At 38.5% G+C, this 20,340-nt stretch overlaps 1 protein-coding gene across 1 annotated transcript in view; it reads left to right on the top strand.

Moving 5' to 3' along the window:
• The first annotated feature begins 298 nt into the window (after positions 1-298).
• Positions 299-20,340, top strand: part of PRKAR2A (protein kinase cAMP-dependent type II regulatory subunit alpha) — a 127,125-nt gene continuing 107,083 nt past the window's right edge. The window contains exon 1 of the mRNA XM_036739019.1: positions 299-847. Within this exon, the coding sequence (XP_036594914.1) occupies positions 655-847 (193 nt within the window). The 5' untranslated portion in view covers positions 299-654. The remainder of the gene's footprint in view (positions 848-20,340) is intronic.

The raw sequence follows: 20,340 nt of genomic DNA, 5'->3' as shown, positions 1-20,340 counted from the left end.
TTAGGATTAATTAACTCTCCAGGCCCGTAAACTGCGGGAGCTGTACCACGTGACCTCCACAGGCCCAGCCTGCTCTAACTCCTGGGAGAGTCCCCGGCCGGGGGGCTCTCGCCCCTCCCAGCTCCGCGCTGCCTGAGCTCCCGGGCGGGGGAGGAAGGCTGCGGAGGCGCCCGCTGCCGCCCGGGAGCGTGGGGAGGCTTGGTACGCATGCGCTGTCCCCTCCCGCCGCACTAGTCCTTCCCTCCCTCCCGTCGCGCTTCCAGTGTGACAGCGGCGGCTGAGGCGCCCGCGGCCAGAGCCCGCGGTGAGGGGAAGGGGGCGGCGGCTCCGCGGGGAGGAAGTACAGCAGGAGAAGGAAGCCGAGGCGGCGGCCGGGCACGGGCTGCCGGGCGCACGCTGAGTCCTCGAGCGGAGAGAGAGCGGCGGTGCGAGCGAGGCCCCGGCCCGCGTGCAAGGACCAGCCGCTGCCCGGTGCCTGGGCCCGTGCTGCGGCTGAGGAACCGCCCCCTGCGCGCCGGGACGAGCGGCGTGTGAGCGCCTCGGCCTCGGCCCCGGCCCGCCCGAGCGTGCGGAGCCGCCGCCCCTGCGGCCCGGCCCCGGCCGCGTGTGAGGGAGGCCAGCAGGCAGGCCAGCGGCCCCCGTCCCGGCCCCGCCATGAGCCACATCGAGATCCCGCCCGGGCTCACGGAGCTCCTGCAGGGCTACACGGTGGAGGTGCTGAGGAACCACCCCGCTGACCTGGTGGACTTCGCCGTGGACTATTTCACCCGCCTCAGGGACAGCCGCCATCCTACCTTAGACGGCGACAAGAAAGACATCGAGGACGAGGAAGAGGAAGACTTTGAACGTAAGAGCCAGGGCTGGGAACCGCTTCGGACCCCCCGGGGCGCCGGCCCCTCCCCCACGCCTCCCCCTTCCCTCTGGCCGGGCCTCCGCCGGCTTCCTTCGGGTCTCGAGACCCCCACCCCTCCCCCCTCCCTCCTGCCAGTGCCGAGGGAGTCTCGCTCTCCCCTCTTGCTCAGTCTTCTGTACCGCCCCTCCTCCCCCAGACGTTTCTGAATTCCTCCTGGGAACAACGTTCTGGCAACGGCTTGTGCCCCTTGGCACCCTTCGTGCGGGGAGAGCTTGCGGGCGGCCCCCGCGCTGCGAAATGCAGACCCCAGAGTGACCTGGACGCGTCTGACAGCTATGGCTTCCGTCCCCCGCGGACTGGAGGACCCGCTAGTTTGAGATGAATGTGCCATGTGTGCCACTCCAAAAAAAGCAGACCGCTTTTCCTTATTAGAATATGTCACCTTTTGTCCTCCGAGGCTTGGGGTCCTCCCACCCGAGTGTTTTGTCTAAAGCACGAGCAAATGAGAATAGGTAGCTGGAGGATTGGATTAATGCCCACCTTCTTAAAACCAGGCCTTCGGCCGCAACACCGAGAAAGAGAAAGCATATGTAACCACTGGCCAAAAAAAATAATCCTGTCAAAAGGACCATTTTAAAGACCTACTGAAACGTCCGGCAGTACAGGTCTTAGCCTCTCACCATTTTGGAACTAACATCAGTAATATTTAGAAGCCTTAGTGTAGTTTAAGGACAATTTAAAATTTGCTGGTGTTGAACCAGACCTTAGGTACAGTTTAATTTTTTAAAAATGTATAATTTTGCTTAGCGTATTTATTTGGCGGTTTTTCAAGAAGGCCTTTAGAATAGTTGTGGAATATTCACTTGGTTTTTGCATGTGTTCTGGTTCTGTATTAATGAGACTGCAGGGAATTATCCTCATTCATTGAACAGTCTTTCAAAGCCACACATTCATGTTGCAAATATACAGAGCTAGGTATTAAACATACATGACTCTTAAAACCCAAAAGATTTATTTTTTTCTTTTCCAGGGCCCTCAAATCATGTCCCTTTTTAAACACACCAATTAGGAACTAAAACACTGTCTAAATATATGAAGAAAAATTCTAAAATTTCAATCTCTTCTTTGGTTTTATTTTGAGATAATTAGGCACTGCATCAGGAAAAGCTTGTACATTCTTTTGTTTACATTCTATCCCAGAACTGACCTGATTTGTTGCAGTTTGAGAAATCTGGTACTGTGATGAGTTTTTTTTTTTTTCATTAACAGCTACACATGATTTTATATGTAGAAATATCTCTTAATAAAATTTGGCTAATGTTTAACAAACTTGTTTAGTGGCTATATTGGAAGAAAGGAGAAAAGCAACATTGTAATTTAATATGCATCTTAGTAGTTAAAATTGTCAAAAAGAAATTAAGTTTCCTGGATTGCTTAAGAATATTGAAAGGTAATATGGCTTACCTTGAGAAAAACTTTCAGGAGGGACATGTATTTTCATGTGTACATTTGTGGACCTCTGTGGAACTAACATTTTTGGGCATTTGTATAGTAGTGGGAAGAGGAGTTAGAGAACTTGGGTCTTCTTTAAAGTTACTGGTCAAGTTATTTCTCTTTTGGCCTGTTATTCATGTATAAAATGAGAACATTGGTCTAGATGATTCCCGTCCAAGGTCCTATACTGTTCTAAATCCTATGGAGCTATGAGTTCTTAAGTTTTTAAGAAAAATATCCACTGAGGTGCAGTGCACGTGGGCTAAAGTTGCCAACTAGGTACTTGTTAATGATGACTGGCAGAGATTCAGTTTGATAGACAGATATGTTTTCATTCATACTATGAAAGTCTTAAAAAAAGTTTGTGTCTTAGGAGACCTTTACCTTAACCAAGCAGTTTTACAAGGTGTTTTCTAGAAGGATCTCTGGAATCAAGAATTGGCTTGTTCCAGTTAAGGCTGTGTCATTTGCTTGGCGTGTGGTCTTGGACAAGTTGTCAGACCTGTTCTTGTTTCAAGCTCCCTTATCTGTAAAATGGGGAGAGCTCTTTTTGAGGCTCAAAGCACTGCTTTACTTTAGAATTGTTAAAATTTTTGTTACTATCATTTTAAAAGTATTTTATTGATGCCTCTTGTTTTTATATACGTCATTTCCATGTGATTTCACCCAACAAATGAGCCCTTCCTTATAACAAAAACAAAATAAACAAAACCCGACAAAATTCTGTTAAGCTAAGCCAGCCAACCCAGTGACCTCATCTGGATAGTGTATGTAGTATTTCACACCTTTAGTTCCCCACCTCTCTATTGAAAGGAGGAGAGACACTTCATTTCTTCCGTGGTCCTAGATTAGTCATGGATTTGTTTTAGTGTTACTTTGATTCACATTACTGTGGTCATATTGTTCTCCTGGTTCTGCTGGCTTCTTTTGATTTTAGAGAAACACTGGAAGACCAAATTCCTCATATTCATTTACTTGTGGTATAATAATATTCTGTTACATTTATATATTACAATTTGTTCAGTTTGCCATTTGGTGAGTACACACTTACTTTTCATTATAATTCTTTTTTTATTTAAAAAAATTTTCTAAGACACTAACAAACAAACATTTTCATATACAAAGAACAGAAAAGGGGGATTGCAAATGAAACCATGAATCTCTACCATGTACAGCTTTTTCCCTTTTAATGTATACGATAAATTTAACAGGTTGATTTCAGAGTTGTCCTGCTTGTCTGTGACCATCTGAACATTGTAACATTTTTTTAAACCCTAAACAAACTCCAACAGCAACTCAATTTTCCCGGATTTTATCTTAATTAAAAAAATGAGTAGTTCCTTAATTATAAAACCACTGAACATTGTTCTTTAGTTTATATTAGATGTGTTTTATTTAGGAAAGCTCAGTGTTTAATTTGCCACTATCAAAATGAGGTTGTATTACTTAGTATCAGAAGTATTAATGCTTTATATATCAAAGCTTTGCATGAAACTGTTGTTGAGCTTTTGGCAAATCTATTAACACAATAGGAAAATAGAATAGAAAAGAATTTAAAAACTTTATCATTTAACTTATTTTGTTTGCTTTTTTAAACTAATGCTTTTGGTGTCTTAAACATAGCATCCATCTTTTGGTCTTGGAATAAGGAAGACCTGAGTTCAGATTCTGTTGTGTGACTGGGCAAGTCACTTCATTTCTTTCACCTTCAGCTTGCTCAGCTGTAAAGTGGGGATAATAATAGCACCTACCTCATGGTACTGTTGTGAGGATCAAATGAGATAACATTGGCAAACCCAGTATTTTCTGTTTAGCTTTGTTAACAGATCACATTAAATGAATCTTCGTAAGACCTGTGAAATGGTGTGAATCCTTTGTATCCTTATAGTTAACCTCTTTGATCAGCTGTAAAGTCTTGGCCCCATTCCTGTAGGACACTGTCATGGGGACATGAGAGTTAACCCAGAATGAATTCTGCCTTTTGGCAGTTGGAAGGGATCATTGTTTTAAAGATTATCTATTAACAATTACATTTAATGCATCTGGTATGATCATCTAATTTCTTTACTGACTGTATGAAAACTATAGACAGGTGGCTGATTTGGGGCCCATGCTGTGACTGCAAAATGTCTTTACCACAGAACACATTCTGTTTTTTGCTTCTCTTTGTGCTTATTTATATAGCTCTGAAATTAAACTTATGTTTTAACTTAAATCTCTTACTGCTTGATAGGGCTTAATAAAGTGATTATATATTTTACTTTTTTTTAAGGTTGGAAAGTACTTGTTAACTCCTAGAAGATGATACTGGAATTTGCTAGATCCATAGGGCTAGAACAAAAAGTAAAAATTGGAATATAAAACTCAGAGTAGAAGGCAGAAAGTATTTGTGAAATATGTTCTCTCTTTATTGCTCTTTGGAAATAAATATATGTATGTGGCACACAGTCTTTGGGCAGGAAATTTTGTGCTTCTAATTGATATTAAATGAGTATATGGAAGGAAACATTTGCTATATCAATCTTTGCATTATGCTTTGTGCCACAAAAGTTGGTAATTTGCTTCCTGGAGATTAATTATTGAGAGATTAGCAATAGTTGGATTTTACTGGTATTTAGGATAAAATTTGTTATTTTATAATGTTATATACATATGTATACACACACACACACACACACACACACACACACACACAAAATCTTGGAGTTAAATCCCATATGTGCTACTTAATACATGTCTGACCTTGAGTAAAAGTAAATTTCTTTCCCTTTTTGGCATTCAGTTTCCACATCTGTAACATGAGGAGAATGAACTATATTCTCTCTAAGATCCCTTCTAGCTCTAACTCGTATGAAACCTTTTGTATAGGTCATGCTCGCCACAATGTAATCATTTAAATGGGAATGGTAATTATTTGGTACATGTTATCATTTTATCATCACAACCACTGTGTGAATTAGGTAGTATTATTCCTCATTTTGCAGATAAAGAAACTGAGATTGAGAGATGGTAAGTGACTTGGCTAGCGTCAAACAACTAAAGTCTGAGACATGATTTGAATTCACCTCCTCCTGACTCTAGGTTCAGTATTTTTCCCCTCTTCTATCTAGCTAGCTGCTTTTTAAATCTGGACCTGTGATTTGATTGATGTATAGGACTCCCAGTGAGGAAACTCCCTCTACCATTGCTGATAGACAGCTATCCTGTAACTTAACATCTTAGTTTCCTGGGATTGGAAGAGGTTTAAGTCTTGCTTAGGGGGTCAGATGACCACTTTGTATTAGAGGTGGAATGTGAACTCAGGTGTCCTTGACTACAAGGTCAGCTCTTTATCCACTAGGCCAGGGGTTGACACATTAAGGCCCATGGGGCAAATCTGGCCAGCTGCCTATTTTTGTATGTAAACAACATTCTTTGTGGGCCACACAGAAACAGGCCAGATTTGACTCACCAGCTGAAGTTTGTTGACCCCTACACTAGGCTATGCTATCTTATGGTATAGATGACCTTGTGTTTCTGAGAGCTTTGTCAGTGGATCATAACTTCTGGAAAATCTTGACAAAATGGAAAAGCTTTGAATATGGTGAAGATGAACTCCGTGTATTTGCAACTAAAAGACCAGTGTAGCTACGTTTGGGAAAAAATGTGTAGAGATTGTTATCTGCATTGGAAGGAGTGCCCAGACCAGTGAAATCTTTGAAAGTATCAAAGTATATTAATCCATATACATATTAATCCATGTAACCTAGAACTAAGGTTTTTTTTTTTTAAGGCAACCATTCAGATGCTAATTGATTTAACTGTAGAATTTTCCTACCCTTGCTGGCAGTCTAAATGCCAAGCAAAGTTGTTTACTGTAGTAGACAAACCTAATATCTACAAGTCATTATTGTTTTCTTGGGAGAGGTCCCATGCATTCTTTTAAAGTTCATTTTTATTGTTAATTTTCTGAACTTATCCTGTCCCTCTCTGGAGATCCTTACCCAGAAATTTATCTTTTAACAAGAATAAAAAAGGGGGAGGAGAGGAAGGAGAAGCACTCTAGGAGCAAAATCAACCAACATTATCAACCAAGCCTCACAGCATATGTCATATACTATGTCAGTGTCCACACCCATAGTCCCTCACCTCTGCACCCTGTCTGAATCATTGTGACCCTCTGAGGGGTTTTCTTGGTAAAGATCCTGGAGTGTTTTGCCATTTACTCCTGCGGTGGATTAAGGCAAACAGAGTTAAGTGACTTGTCCAAGGTCACAAAGCTAGTGAGGACGGATTTGAACTGAGATCTTCCTAACTCCAGGCCCAATCCTCTATCCATTGAGCCATTTAGCTACTTCTGCAAAGAAGATAGGATATAGTATGTTTCATTTTATTTTTCTTTTCATTAGGGCCAAGCTTGGTCATTATGAACACACAATGTTCCAGTGATGACTTAATTTTTTTTCTTCCATTTTTATTGTAGTAGTCATTGTGTGTTTTTTCTGAATCTGTTTACTTCACTTTTTATCAGTTTACCTTGCTGTGCTTCTCAATTTTTCATATTCATCATTTCTCATAGAATATTGCATTCATGTGCTACTACATGTTTAGCAGTTCTCCAGTTGACTTCATTGACTTTGCTTCCACAAAAAGTGATTCATAACTTTTTTCCATTTATTCAATGGAGAAACGATTCTTGGTCTCGTATATTTGTATTCCCTATATATCTTTGATACTAGACTCCTGTAAAGGCTAATTGATATTTCCCAATTGACAGCTTCCTTTCTTATTCTAGTTATAGTAATTTTGTATAAAACATTGCACTATGGCTAATGTGGAAATACATATATTTTGGATGACTTCACATTTATAATTATCATGGTGTTTACCTTCCAAATAAGTGAAGGTGGGAGAGAATTTGGAATTTAGAATTTTAAAATTAATGTTTATAAAAGATAAACTGACATTGTGCAAAGCACTGAGGTGGATAACATTCCGTTGCCCTCATAGAGCTTAATCTACTAGAGGGTTTAGATATAAACAGTCTCTCATTAAAAGATTGCAAACTAGAATGTTTCCTGAGATCTGGAGGAAGGTCAATGATATATCATTTATCAGTACCACCACCACTCTCCCAGTCATCCCATTGAAAAGGCTTAGAGTTTTCTCAGACTCATTGTCTTCTTTCATTTTATATCTAGCCAGTCAACAAATTCAGTTAGTTTTTTCTTTTTGGATAATTCATCCAGTCTTGCTGCCACCATTCTAATACAGAACTTTGTACAAAAGTGGGACAGTTTCTGCTCCCAAGTAGCTTACATTAGAGTAGGGGATACAACATGTTTACAGATGGGTAAATACAGGCTGTATACAGAAAATACACAGTGATGTGTAGGAAGGGGCAACAAGGAAAGGGCCTTTAGAGGCAATACTTGAACTCAGCCTTGAAGGGGAAGTAGGCTTTAGAAGAGAGTGGAGGTGAGAAGGAGACAACGTGTATAAAGATACAGAGGTGAGAGATGTAATGTCAAGTACTAAAAACAGCAAGTAAGTAAATTTGGAAAATAGAGTGCATAGTGGAAAAGTAATATGTGGAAAAGTAATCTGGAAAGATAGGCTGAAGCAAAATTCAGTCAGTCAAAAAGTATTTAATAATGCATTACTACTATGTGTTAGGCACTATGCTAAGTGCTAGGGATACAAAGAAAGGCAGTCCCTGCCCTGGAGCTTACAGTCTAGTGGGAGAGATGACATTCAAACAAAGATGTACAAACAAGCTATAGGTAGGATATGTAGAAAATAATCAACAGAGGGGAAAAGAGTGGAATTAAAAGGGATTTAGAAAGGCTTCTTTAGAAGGTGGGAAAAAGATTGTATGTGGGGGGTGAAAGATAGTGAGGAGTTAAGGAATACAGCCTAGTTTGGGAGCCCAGTAGACTGGGAAGATGGTGGTGCCTTCCACAGTAATAAGGAAGCAGGATAAGTCTGGAGGGAAAGCTATTGAGTTCAGTTTTGGACCTGTTGAGTTTAAGATGTCTATAGAACATCCAGTTTTAGATATCTAATAAGTAGTTGGAAATGTGAAACTAGAGGTCTGAAGAGAGGTTTGGACTGGATATCTGGAGATTTGAGAATCATCAACATTGAGATTATAATTGAATCCATGGAAGCTGATGAGATTAGCAAAGTAAGTTATAAAGATGGAGAAGAAGGAGGGCCCAGGACAAAGACCTATGGCACACCCTTGATTAGCTGCAGTGAGGTGGATGAAGATCCAGAAAGGAAGACTTAGGAGGAGTAGTCTGATAGGTGAGAGGAGAATGTTGGAGAGAATAGTGTTCTCAGAACCTAGAGAGAAGAGAGTATTAAGGTGAAGAGGGTGATCAACAGTGTCAGAATGTCACTTGCAGAGTGGTCAAGAAGGATGGGGACTGGGAAAAGACAATTGAAAGATTATTAGTAATTTTGGAGAGAGCATTTTCGGTTGTATGATGAAGTTGAAAGCCAGACTGTAGAGAGTTAAGAGTGTGAAAAGCACAGGAAGTATCACTTGCAGTTGGCCTGCTCAAGGAGTTTGGCCACAAAAGGCAGAAGAATATTCAGTTTGTTATCAAGTCACCTTTTCTGCTTTTCCTGTATTGAAACATTTGTTTCATTGGTGATAAAAAAAAGAAAATTTAAAAATATATTTTAAAAGACTAGAGTCAAATTGTGAAGGGCTTTAAATATAAAGCCAAAAGGGGTGTGTACTTCTTCCTACAGGTATTGGGGATCCATTGAAACTTCTTGAGTAGGGGAATGACATGATCAGGTCTGTAATTAAGGAATATCAACTTGATAGCTGTATGGAGGATGGATTGTAGAGAGCCTCTTGCAATTATACAAGCAAGAGGTAATGAGATCCTGAATTGAAAAGGTTGTGGTGTGAAAGAGGTTGAAGAGGTGTAATCTATAACACTTGGTAGCTAAAAGTATATACGGGTTGAGTAAGAGTGAAGAATTGAAGTTATATTCTGAAACTTGGCAACTAGAAGAACATTAGTGACCTTGACAGAAATAGATAAGAGGGTTAAGTTTAAGAGACAAAATTAATTTTGTCTTGCACATACTGATTTTGAGATGCCTATAGGATATGCAGTGGGAGATTTGCAACTAGCACTCAAAGAGAGATGAAGGCTGGATGTGTACATTTTGGAGTCATCTCCATAAAGAACCCACGGGAATTGGACCCTTATGAGCAGATGAAATCGCAGAGAAAGAGAAGAGCATTCAGGACACAGCCCTAAGGAACATGTATGTTAGGGGCATGACATGGATGTTGATTTCATCAAAGGGAGACCACGAAGTAGCATTCTGACAGGTTGGAAAGAACCAGGACAGAAAAGTGCCATGACAACTCAAGAGAGTTTTCAGAAGCAGGGTATGATTTGACTGTTTAACTCCTTTGGATTTAGCAATAAAGAGAATGGTGGTGACCTTGAAAAAACAGTTTCAATTGAGTGGTGGAGGCTTGGAAGCAGATAGCAAATTGCTGAGTTTAGGGAGAAAATTAGGGAGAGAGGAGATGATTGGAGAAGTTCCTGGTGAAAACTGAAGAGTGAGGGGAACTGAGAGTGGGGAGCTCAAAGGCAGAAGTAGACAGGTTAATATTGGCAAGAGGAGGGGTACCTTATCCTTTGTGTCTGAAGCCAAGAAGTTACAGGATGATGCTTAGGTGCTTTGAAGTATTAAAATAGTCTTATAGTTGAACTCCATGACTACAGACTTTCTTTCCTTTAATTCACCTTTATATGCCTACCAGATTGATCTTCCCTTAACAATGTTTTTGTCAAATTATTCCTTTGTTTAGACGCCTTATTATTGCTCTATTACTTGTGAAATCTAATCCAAACTGTTTCTGGTTTTTAAGCCCACCTGTGATCTGCTTTTGCCCTTCCTGGTTTAGGATCAGTGCCATATTTGTTTCACAAAAGAAGTTTGGTAGGACTCCTTTTTTGTCCTTTATTCCAAATAATTTATTATTGGAATTAGTTGATCATTAAATGTTTGGTAGAATTCATTTATGAATTCATCTGGTCCTGATGCTTTTTTCTTAGGAAGCTCATTTATGGCCTGTTCAATTTCTTTTTCTAAAATAGGTTTATTTGGATATTTTATTTCCTTTTCTGTTAATCTATGCTAGGCAATTTATATTTTTGTATTCTCCCATTTCACTTAAATTATTAGATTTATTGTCATATAACTGGACAAAATAATTCGTAATGAATGTTTTTATTTCATCTTTATTAATGTTATATTCACCCTTTTTTCTAGTGATTTGGTTTTTCTCTCTCTTTTAATCATGTTAACCATTATTTTATTGTGGGGTTTTTTTTTCATAAAAACAACTTATATTTTTATTTATTAATTCAGTGATTTTCTTACATTCAGTTTTTTTAACTCATCTTTAATTTTTAGGTTTTTCAATTTGGTGTTTAACTGGGGAGTTTTAATTTGTTCTTTTTCTAGTTTTTTAAATTGCATAACCAGTTCTTTTGTCTGCTCTTTATTTTATTGATACAGGCATTTAGAGATGTAAATTTTCCTCTGATTTCCTGCTTTTGCTGTATCTCATAAGTTTTGGTATGTTGTCTCATCTTTAATAAAATTGTTTATAGTTTCTATGACTTTTTTAACTCATTCTTTTTTTTTCACGCATCCTTTTAAGAGTAGGTTTAGTCTCCAATTAATTTTTAATGCTTGCATGGTCTCTTATTAAATATAATTTTATTGCATTATGATCTGAAAATGGTGCATTTAATATTTCTGCTATTTTTGCATTAACTATAAAGTTTTTATGCCTTAATGTGTGGTCAGTTTTTGTAAAAGTACCATGTACTGCTGAGAAAAAGGTATATTCCTTTTTATTCCCATTCAATTCTCTCTAGACATCTGTCATATCTAGCTTGTCTCAGATTCTGTTCATCTCCTTGGCTAGTCTATCTAAATATTAATCATCCTTTAAGGCTTAAGTTGTTCCTTCTGCTTGAAGCCTTATCTGATTAGCTCATCCTCTCCCTCTTTTTTGTTCTATAATATTTCATTTGATCTACAAATCTATTTTAGCTATCTGAGTTTATCTACCTATCTTGAAAATCCCTCTAACCATACAAGTCAGCATCTTCTCTGCAACTTTGTCTTTAAAGAGCTGCCTGGTGTACTGAGAGGTTAAGGGGCTTGCCTAGAGTTATATGATAAGCTAGAAGTGGGACTTGAATTCACATCTTCCTGTCTTCAACCCAGCTCTTTATTCTCTACACCATGGCTGCCTCTTGTTACACATGCTTAGCACATAATTATAAATACTGTCTTCTGTTTACTATTTCATTTTTGTTCATTTTGTCATTGCTCATGTACTATTAACTTCTTGACGGAAGAGATAATGTCTTATAACTTTTATCATCCATAGTGCCTAAACTGTTACTTAGAAAATAGGTAGGCATATAGCAAATGCATAGTGATTAGTGCTTTCTATAGGAAATCAATTCAAAGCCAAAGTATAAGTTGTCACAACACCTTTAAGTTTTGGTAAAACCGAGTCTATAGGAGTTTTTGAGGCAGATAAAAATAAGACTGCCTTTCTGTGCTGCTTTCATTTTGGTAAGTGTTTTTCTGCTTCTGCTTTACACTCCTGGGTAATTGGTGAATGCTGGATCAGTGTTAGATATGTCTGTGATCACATGATGTAAAGAGTGGCCTTTTGCCTTAAATTATAAATCTTTGGCGCAGTGAATAGAGCACCAGCCCTAGAGTCAGGAGGGACCTGAGTTCAAATATGGCCTCAGATTCTTGACACACTTACTACCTGTGTGACCTTGGGCAAGTCACTTAACCCCAATCGCCCTGCCTTCCCCCGCTAAAAAAAAAAAATCTTCCTTAGTACTTCAACGATTTGTTTTCTAGGTCTTTTGATCTCATTGGAAGACCTTACAATATTAGTGTCTACAGTTTGGTAGAACTCAGTTGGTAAAAGTTGGCAGAGTGGCAGATTTAGCCTTGATATAAGGAAAGCGTCCTAACAGACTTGTCCAGCAGTAAGTAGAGTGATCCCCCATCACTTGAAAATTGGATTGCCATTTGTTAGAGATATTGAAGATTTTAGAGATTCCTGTTCAAGCATAGTTTGGTCACATAGTCTTTGAGGTCCCTACTAATCCTCGAAATGCTGGGTTTGTTTATGTTCATATTTGAGACATCCCATTACTTATAGGATAAAGCCTAGATTCCTCAGCTTGACCTTCAAGGTCCTCTGCAAGCTGACCCCAGTTTATCTTTTCAGCCTTCTCTTTCATTACAGCCAGATAGATATATTCATTGTCTCCTGAACATACCATGTATTCCTTCCTCTCTGCCTTTGTCCATATCACTTCTCCAGTGTGGACTCGCATCCTCCTCCTTTTTGTCCGTGTAGTACAAATCTGTTCTGTGATATCCTAGATGAATGGTCATCCAGGCTCCGTTTGCCTCAGTTTCCTTATCTGAAAAATTAGGGAGTTGGACTATATGACCTAGTGTCCCTTCTGGCTCTAAATGTATTGTTCTATGATGACTTCTAGTTACAGGGAATTATGGAAGTAGTAGCACATTCAATTTTTTGGATGACTCTAGTTAGGAAGTTTTTCCTTATGTAGTAGTAGATGAAAGGTGTCTCTATAGCTTCTACACATTTGATTTGGGTTCTGCCCTTTGGGACCAAGCAGAATAGCTGATCCTTATTCCCTATGACAACCCTTCAGTTATTTGAAGACTATTGTCATGACTCAGTCCTCTTCCACAAAAGTATTCTCTTGTCTGGGCAAAACAAAATTGCTGCCTTTAATTGATCCTTGCGTGAACTGGTTTTGAACCCTCTTTCTTACCTTGTCTCTAAAGTAGCCACTAACTCTAAATCCTGTTATCTTATCCTCCTAGCACAAGGTAGGTAAAATAAATAGTAATTTCCTTATTTTATAGATGAGGACAGTGAGGTTCAGTGCCTTCTTCAATGATACACAGAAAGTGAGTGTCAGAGCCCAACAGAAATGAATGTCCTCTGTCCTCTTTTTTCCCACTACTTCTGAGAAGGGAAAAAAGTCCTGATTTAAACATACCCTTAGGTTGAAAGCCGTGTCAAAACAGATATGAACTAGTAATTCGGTAAATAGTTAATGGAATAACATTTGAATTTGTAATATTATTAAAGATATAGGCTAGCATCCTTTTCTGGAAAAAAATATAATTAGCAAATTCACTAATTACACATAAATTTAAACTCCTTTACCAAGATAATGATTTGACCAAAGCCTAGATTTATTGTTCTTGGTAAATGAACCACTAGGCCTAACTCCCTCATTTTAAGTACAAAGCTTGTGAAATTGATACATTCAGCAGTAATTTGAGATTAAAGGTAAACATTTATAACCCAAATCTGCATTAACTTTGTTATATGTAGAAGAAAGTAGTTTGCTGTGCCTTTCTATTTCCAGTACCAGATGGTTTAAAATTTATCTTATTTTTAATTTGTTTGAATAAAACAAACATCTCCCAAAAAAAGATGATTGTACAAATCTGTTATGTACAACTTGCTATTCTTTTTAAATATATAATAAACTTATCATGTAAATTTCTTTTTATATTTTTTCTTCTCTTCCCCCCCCAACCCCCCTCCCCATCGCTACCGTCAGACACAAATATATGTATATATATGTACAGTCATTCTCTACACACTTCTATTTATCAGTTCTTTTTCTGGATGCAGATAGTGTGTTCATATGTCTTTTGTAGTTAATTTGGGTATTAATGACTTATTTGCTTACAGTTGTTCTTAAAACTATTACAGTTACCGCATACAATGTTCTCTTCATTCTGCTCATTTTGCTCTTCATTATTTTGTGCAGGTCTACCCATGTTTTTATAAGAATCATTATTTCTTATAGCACATCATAATTATATACCACAACTTATTGAGCCATTCCCCAATTGATGGGCATCCCTGCAACTTCCAGTTCTTTGCCACCTCAAAGAGAGCTGATTTTAGAACGTAAAGGTTCTTTTCCTTTTTCCCTAATCATTTTTGGAAATAGATCTAGTAGTGGTATTGCTGGGTCAAAGGATATAGGTAGTTTCATAACTCTTTGGGCATAATTCCAGATTTTGAGTTTTATTATTTGGTTTTTATAGCTCACCTCAACTTGCCTTTTCCTACCTTTCCAAGCATTCTCCATTAGAACATGAGTTTCTTGGTAGCAGGGATTTTTTTCTTTTTTTTGTATTCCCCAGCACTTATTACAGTGCCTGGCATGCAGTAGGTACTTTAATGTTTGTTGACTTGACAAACTGTGATTCAGCTACACTGATCTTCTTGCTATGATATTCCATGTCCTTTTCTCTATGCCTTTTCATTGGCTATCCTTTGTGTGTGAGGTAGTGAGAGAATAAAGTGTGAAGGCTTCATAGGGAATATATATACATATATATATATACATATACATATATATATGTAGTATATATGTATATATGTATATCTAAAATGTTTGAGAATCAATAGTTAGAGGAAAGGGAAATCGGATGAATTTGAGTTTGTGGGAATCTAATTGTTTAGCCTTTAGGAATGTCTTTCTCCCTCTCCTTCGTTAGATTTATAGATGTCACCTCAGCTGTGAGTGGAGTACAAGATTGTGAAAGCTTCCCTATGAGTAACTCAGTTAAGGACCTCACCAGGTTTCATTTTCCTGTAAATCATATGATTTCAGGGAAACCAGATGGCATTCCCCTCTCCCCCTCCCCTCGCCTATTTCCCCCTATAAGGTAATTCTGTAGTTTCTGTGCTTGCATTGGGTGAAAACTTATTTCTTTATTCCCGGTTAGATTGTGAGAGCACTTGTCTCCCGCCAATGGGGGTCCAGCCTGTGGGGTGGGATTTCTTAGAATTGTTTGTACAAGGGTATATATCTCCCTGCTTGCCTTCTCTGCTAGCTGATCCTTATTCCCTATGACAACCCTTCAGTTATTTGAAGACTATTGTCATGACTCAGTCCTCTTCCACAAAAGTATTCCCCCCCCACGCTATCTCTCATCACTGCTAGTCTGCCCTGGTAGTGAGAGAGATACCCAGCTCTTGAGAGACTTGCTCAAATAAAGCTTCTGTTTTTCCTAACCTGAGAAACCTCTTTTTTTTTTTTTTTTTTTTTAAAATGAGTCAGTGGTCTTCTGGCCCACACGCTTGTATCTGGAATGCTCTGGGATCTTTCAAGACTCAGCTCAAATCCCTCCTGGGGAGGCTCTTCCACATTCCTTCCCCATTATTAATGCCTTTCTTTTGAGATTGCTTTCATTTTACTATATATATGGATATAGATAGATGGATATAGATATATAGATATTATTTGTATCATTTTTTGCATGTTATCCCCCTCATTAGACTATAAAAGCTTCTTAAAGACAGAGACCTCTTAAAACATACTAAGCATAAATTCTTGTTGACCAGATAACTTCATATAGGCTTTTCTCCCTCTCTCCCCCCCAAAAAAATGATACACAAATTTTTATTAATCTCTACATTGTCTAAATTACAAGGAATATTACTGTGGTAAATGAAAATTTGGCATTTTAAAATGTATCTTCAGTTTAACTTGCACACGATTTTAAAGCTATTATTCATTGAAGAATCAGACCTTTGGATTTTGCGGAATCATGTGGTATTCTCTAAGAAATCAGTCCTTTTTTACTCTTTTCTCCAATGAAGAGGCGGTTCTTCTCTTCATTGTGGCCAGCTCCTTCACCTGTATTCTTGATCTCATGCCCTCTGTTCTCCTCTGTCAGATTGCTCCTATCATCTTCCTTCCTAATTTTAGATCTCTCTTTCTCTATCTACAAGCTCCTCCCTGTCTATGAACATGTTCAGATCTCTCCTATTCTTAAAAAACCTTCACTTGACCTTATCATCCTATATTTCTTCCCTTTCACAGCCAAAGTCCCAGAAAATAAATAATTGTCTGTTTACTTGGTGTAAGTTTCCCTCTCTTCTCAATCTGGCTTCCAGCCATATCTGATTGAACTGATAATTGGTTTCTCCAAAGCTACCATTGATCTCCTATTTGCTGAGATCCATTTTTTAGTGTATCTTTTTAAAAATTATTATTTATTTAATATTTTTAGTTTTCAGCATTGATTTTCACGAGTGTTTGAATTACAAATTTTCTCCCCATTTCTACTCTCCTCCCCACTCCAAGATGGCATATATTCTGATTGCCCCGTTCCCCAGTCAGCCCTCCTTCAGTCACCACACTCCCTCCCATCCCCTTTTCCCTTACTTTCTTGTAGGGCAAGATAAATTTCTATGCCCCATTGCCTGTATGTCTTATTTCCTAGTTGCTTGCAAAAACTTTTTTTTTTGATCATCTGCTTTTAAAACTTTGAGTTCCAAATTCTCTCCCCTCTCCCCTCTTCCCTCCCCACCCACCCTCCCTAAGAAGGCAAGCAATTCAACATAGGCCACATGTATATCATTATGCAAAACCCTTCCACAATACTCATGCTATGAAAGACTAACTATATTTTGCTCCTTCCTATCCCCCTTTATTCTATTTTCTCCCTTGACTCTGTGCCTTTATGAAAGTGTTTGCTTTTGATTACTTCCTCCCCCTATCTGCCCTCCCTTCTATCATCCCCCCCCCTTTTATCTCTTTCCTCCTTCTTTCCTATGGGGTAAGATACCCAATTGAGTGTGTATGTTATCCCCTTCCCAGGTGAAATCCAATGAGAGCAAGATTCACTCATTCCCCCTCGCCTGCCCCCTCTTCCCTTCCTACAGAACTGCTTTTTCTTGCCACTTTTATGTGAGATAATTTACCCCATTCTATCTCTCCTTTCTCCCTCTCAATATATTCTTCTCTCATCCCTTAATTTGATTTTTTTTTGATATCATCCCTTCATATTCAACTCACCCTGTGCCTTCTGTGTGTGTGTGTGTGTGTGTGTGTGTGTGTGTGTGTGTGTATGTGTATATACAGCTACCCTAATACTGAGGTCTCATGAATTATACACATCATCTTTCCATGTAGGAATGTAAACAAAACAGTTCAACTTTTTCATGCTTCTCTTGATTCTTGTGTTTGAAAGACAAATTTTCTATTCAGCTCTGGTCTTTTCCCTAAGCTTGAAAGTCCTCCATTTTATTGAAAATCCATATTTTGCCTTGGAGCATTATACTCAGTTTTGCTGGATAGTTGATTCTTGGTTTTAATCCTAGCTCCTTTGACTTCCATTCGGAATATCATATTCCAAGCCCTTCGATCCCTTAATGTAGAAGCTGCTAGATCTTGTGTTTGTTCAGAGCCATTTTTTATAGGTGTTTGGAGGGTCCTGGGGGAGAGCTTTAGGTAAGTCCCTGCTTTCCAGCTACCATCTTGGCTCCGCCCCCCCTCAGTGTATCTTTAATCCATTTTTTTCAATCTTCTTTCTTGACTCCTCTAAATCAACTGACAGAGTTGAACCCTCTCTCATCTCAGAGTTTTCTTGATTATACTCTTTTTTGGTTTTACTTGCTATCTGGCCATTCTGGTCTTCAGTCTTCTTTCCTGGAAGTGGACTGCCTCATAACTGCATACTTTTATGTTCTGTTCTGGAAGTTCTTCTGCAGAGCCCTCTCCCCTCCCCCCATCTACTGTATTTCACCACACAATTGTTGCCCTCTTTGTTCTTTTTTTTAGTACAAAAATTGGCTTATAACCTTTCATCATGTAATTGGCACATGGTATAATTCTGTTTGTCAAGCCAATTAAAAGGTAAACAGAGCAGCAATGTATTCACCAGTGGCATGGATATGCATTTATCTCCCCTGAATTGTGAGCCTGAGCCTGGCAATCTCAGTGCACACGCATTGTCAGGCTTAATATTTTGTTATTGGAGTTGAATTTCACATGTGAACCACTTATTTGCTTACAGTTTTTTCTAGAATTTTATCTATAACATGTATTTAAAAAAATTTTTGCATTCCAAATTCTCTCCCTCTTTCTTCACCCCACCCATTGAGAATGCACACAGTATGATATCAATTATACATGTGAAATCATGCAAAACCTATTTCCGTATTATAATTGCCTACTGTTTGAAAAGGACATGTTTATCTAATGTTAGAAGCCCAAATTTTGAAGCCATTATTGCCCCCTAACATATTTTTTAAAGCCTTGGAGACATTTTCCCTTTTGTAAAATGAGAGAGATTGAGCATATTATCTCTAAGATTCCTTCCTCCTCTGAATCAATAATTCTATATTATATGTATGTATTATTTGTTAAAGAAAAGCTCTAGTCAAGTGTGTTTTATTAAATTATTTAAAATGCTAACCGTAGGTATTAGAGATTTTATGATTAAATTTTAATTTGGGGCCATGCTGCTGTAGAGAAAGCTTGAATGTAGTTGCAACAGTTTTCTTCTTATATCAAATTAAAATGTTAAGTGTTTTGTTTCATGTGTTTCCCCTCAAAATATAATTTTATACCAGTTGATTTGAAACCCCTGGAATTATGTTAAGTTTCCTAGACTTTTCTCATGTGGCTGTTCTTCATTAACTAGGTAAGAAATTATATTATCATGATAAGAATTCCAACATTGAATTAGTGTGAAATATGTTAGACCACAGAAGTCTTATGCATGTAAATACATTCATGGCTTGTTCAGCAGTAGTGGAGTGCGAATTGAATTTTGATGCAGTCCTAAGAGGAAGCATAATTAGAAGTTGGGAGCCCTGGGTTCAGCTTCTGGCTTATAAACTACCTTTGTGACCTTGGCAAATCATTTAACTATTCATTTAATTGTTAACATATATAAAAAGAAAGGGTTGGATTTTAGCATTTCTGAAAACTTAGGCTGCTCCTGAATTGTATATTGTTACCTTTGTGCCTTCTGCAATGTCAGTTATAGTGAGTAAAAAAGGCTAATAGCAAATATTTGTCCCTCATCTAATCTCATAGCATTTAATATTCCTTAGATATATGTATTTTTCCCGTTACTGCTACATTTGTCAGTTTTTGTTCAATTCCATAAATATCTTTTTTTTGCCTGCTAAATGAAGGGGTTGGGGAGGAATACAAAGACAATTCTGCCCTCAAGGAACTTATGTTCTAGTGGAAGATGTATAGGTTTCAACATGTACAATGTGTACACTAGTACACTAAGCAAATACTTAGACTTTAAGTTCCTTGAGGGTAGATACCATATTTTTTCTTTGTATCTTTCAGGTAAATTCTTATAGCTCTCTATTACCTCCTGGATCAAATATAAAATCTTCTGGCATTTAAAGCTCATTGCAACCTGGCCCCTTCCTATCTTTCCAGTCTTTTTACACTAAGTAAACTCCTCGCCATTTCCTCTGATTCAGTGACACTGACCCCTTTGACCTTCTTGCTATTTCTTACAACACTCCATCTCACAACACCAAACTCTGTGCCTTTTCACTGGTTGTCTCCTATGCTAGAAATGCTTTCCCTCTTCAGCTCCAATTCCTCTCTTCCTTGACTTTCTTAAAGACTCAGCTCAGATGCCATCTTCTGCAGGCTCTCTTTCCTGGGCTCTATCTTTACTTTGTATTTTCTTGTGTTTTTCCTTTCTTTGTATCCCCAGTGCTTACCACAGTGCCTGAGACATAGTAACTCCTTCATTAAGATTTATGTAGCATTTTTATTATTATTACTATTACAAGGCAGTTGGGGTTAAGTGACTTGCCCAGGATTACACAGCTAGTAACTGTCAGGTGTCTGAGGTAACATTTGAACTAATTCTTCTAATTTGAACTAAGTCTTCCATACTCCAGGACCAGTGCTGTAATCACTGCGGGCCCTGCATAGTTAGTATTAATTTTGAATGAACCATGAATTTTGATATAACCTGTCATGGTAGGACGTAGAACTATCATCTGGGGTCAAAGAAGCCTTTTGACCTATTTATAACCAAACCACACAGGCAGGAATACCATTGCAAGATTTCCTCTCATGACT

This window comes from Trichosurus vulpecula, chromosome 9, assembly GCF_011100635.1.
Source record: "Trichosurus vulpecula isolate mTriVul1 chromosome 9, mTriVul1.pri, whole genome shotgun sequence".
Lineage (NCBI taxonomy): Eukaryota > Metazoa > Chordata > Mammalia > Diprotodontia > Phalangeridae > Trichosurus > Trichosurus vulpecula.
The sequence above is the reverse complement of the archived record's forward strand: the minus strand, read 5'-3'. Positions and strand labels throughout refer to the sequence as shown.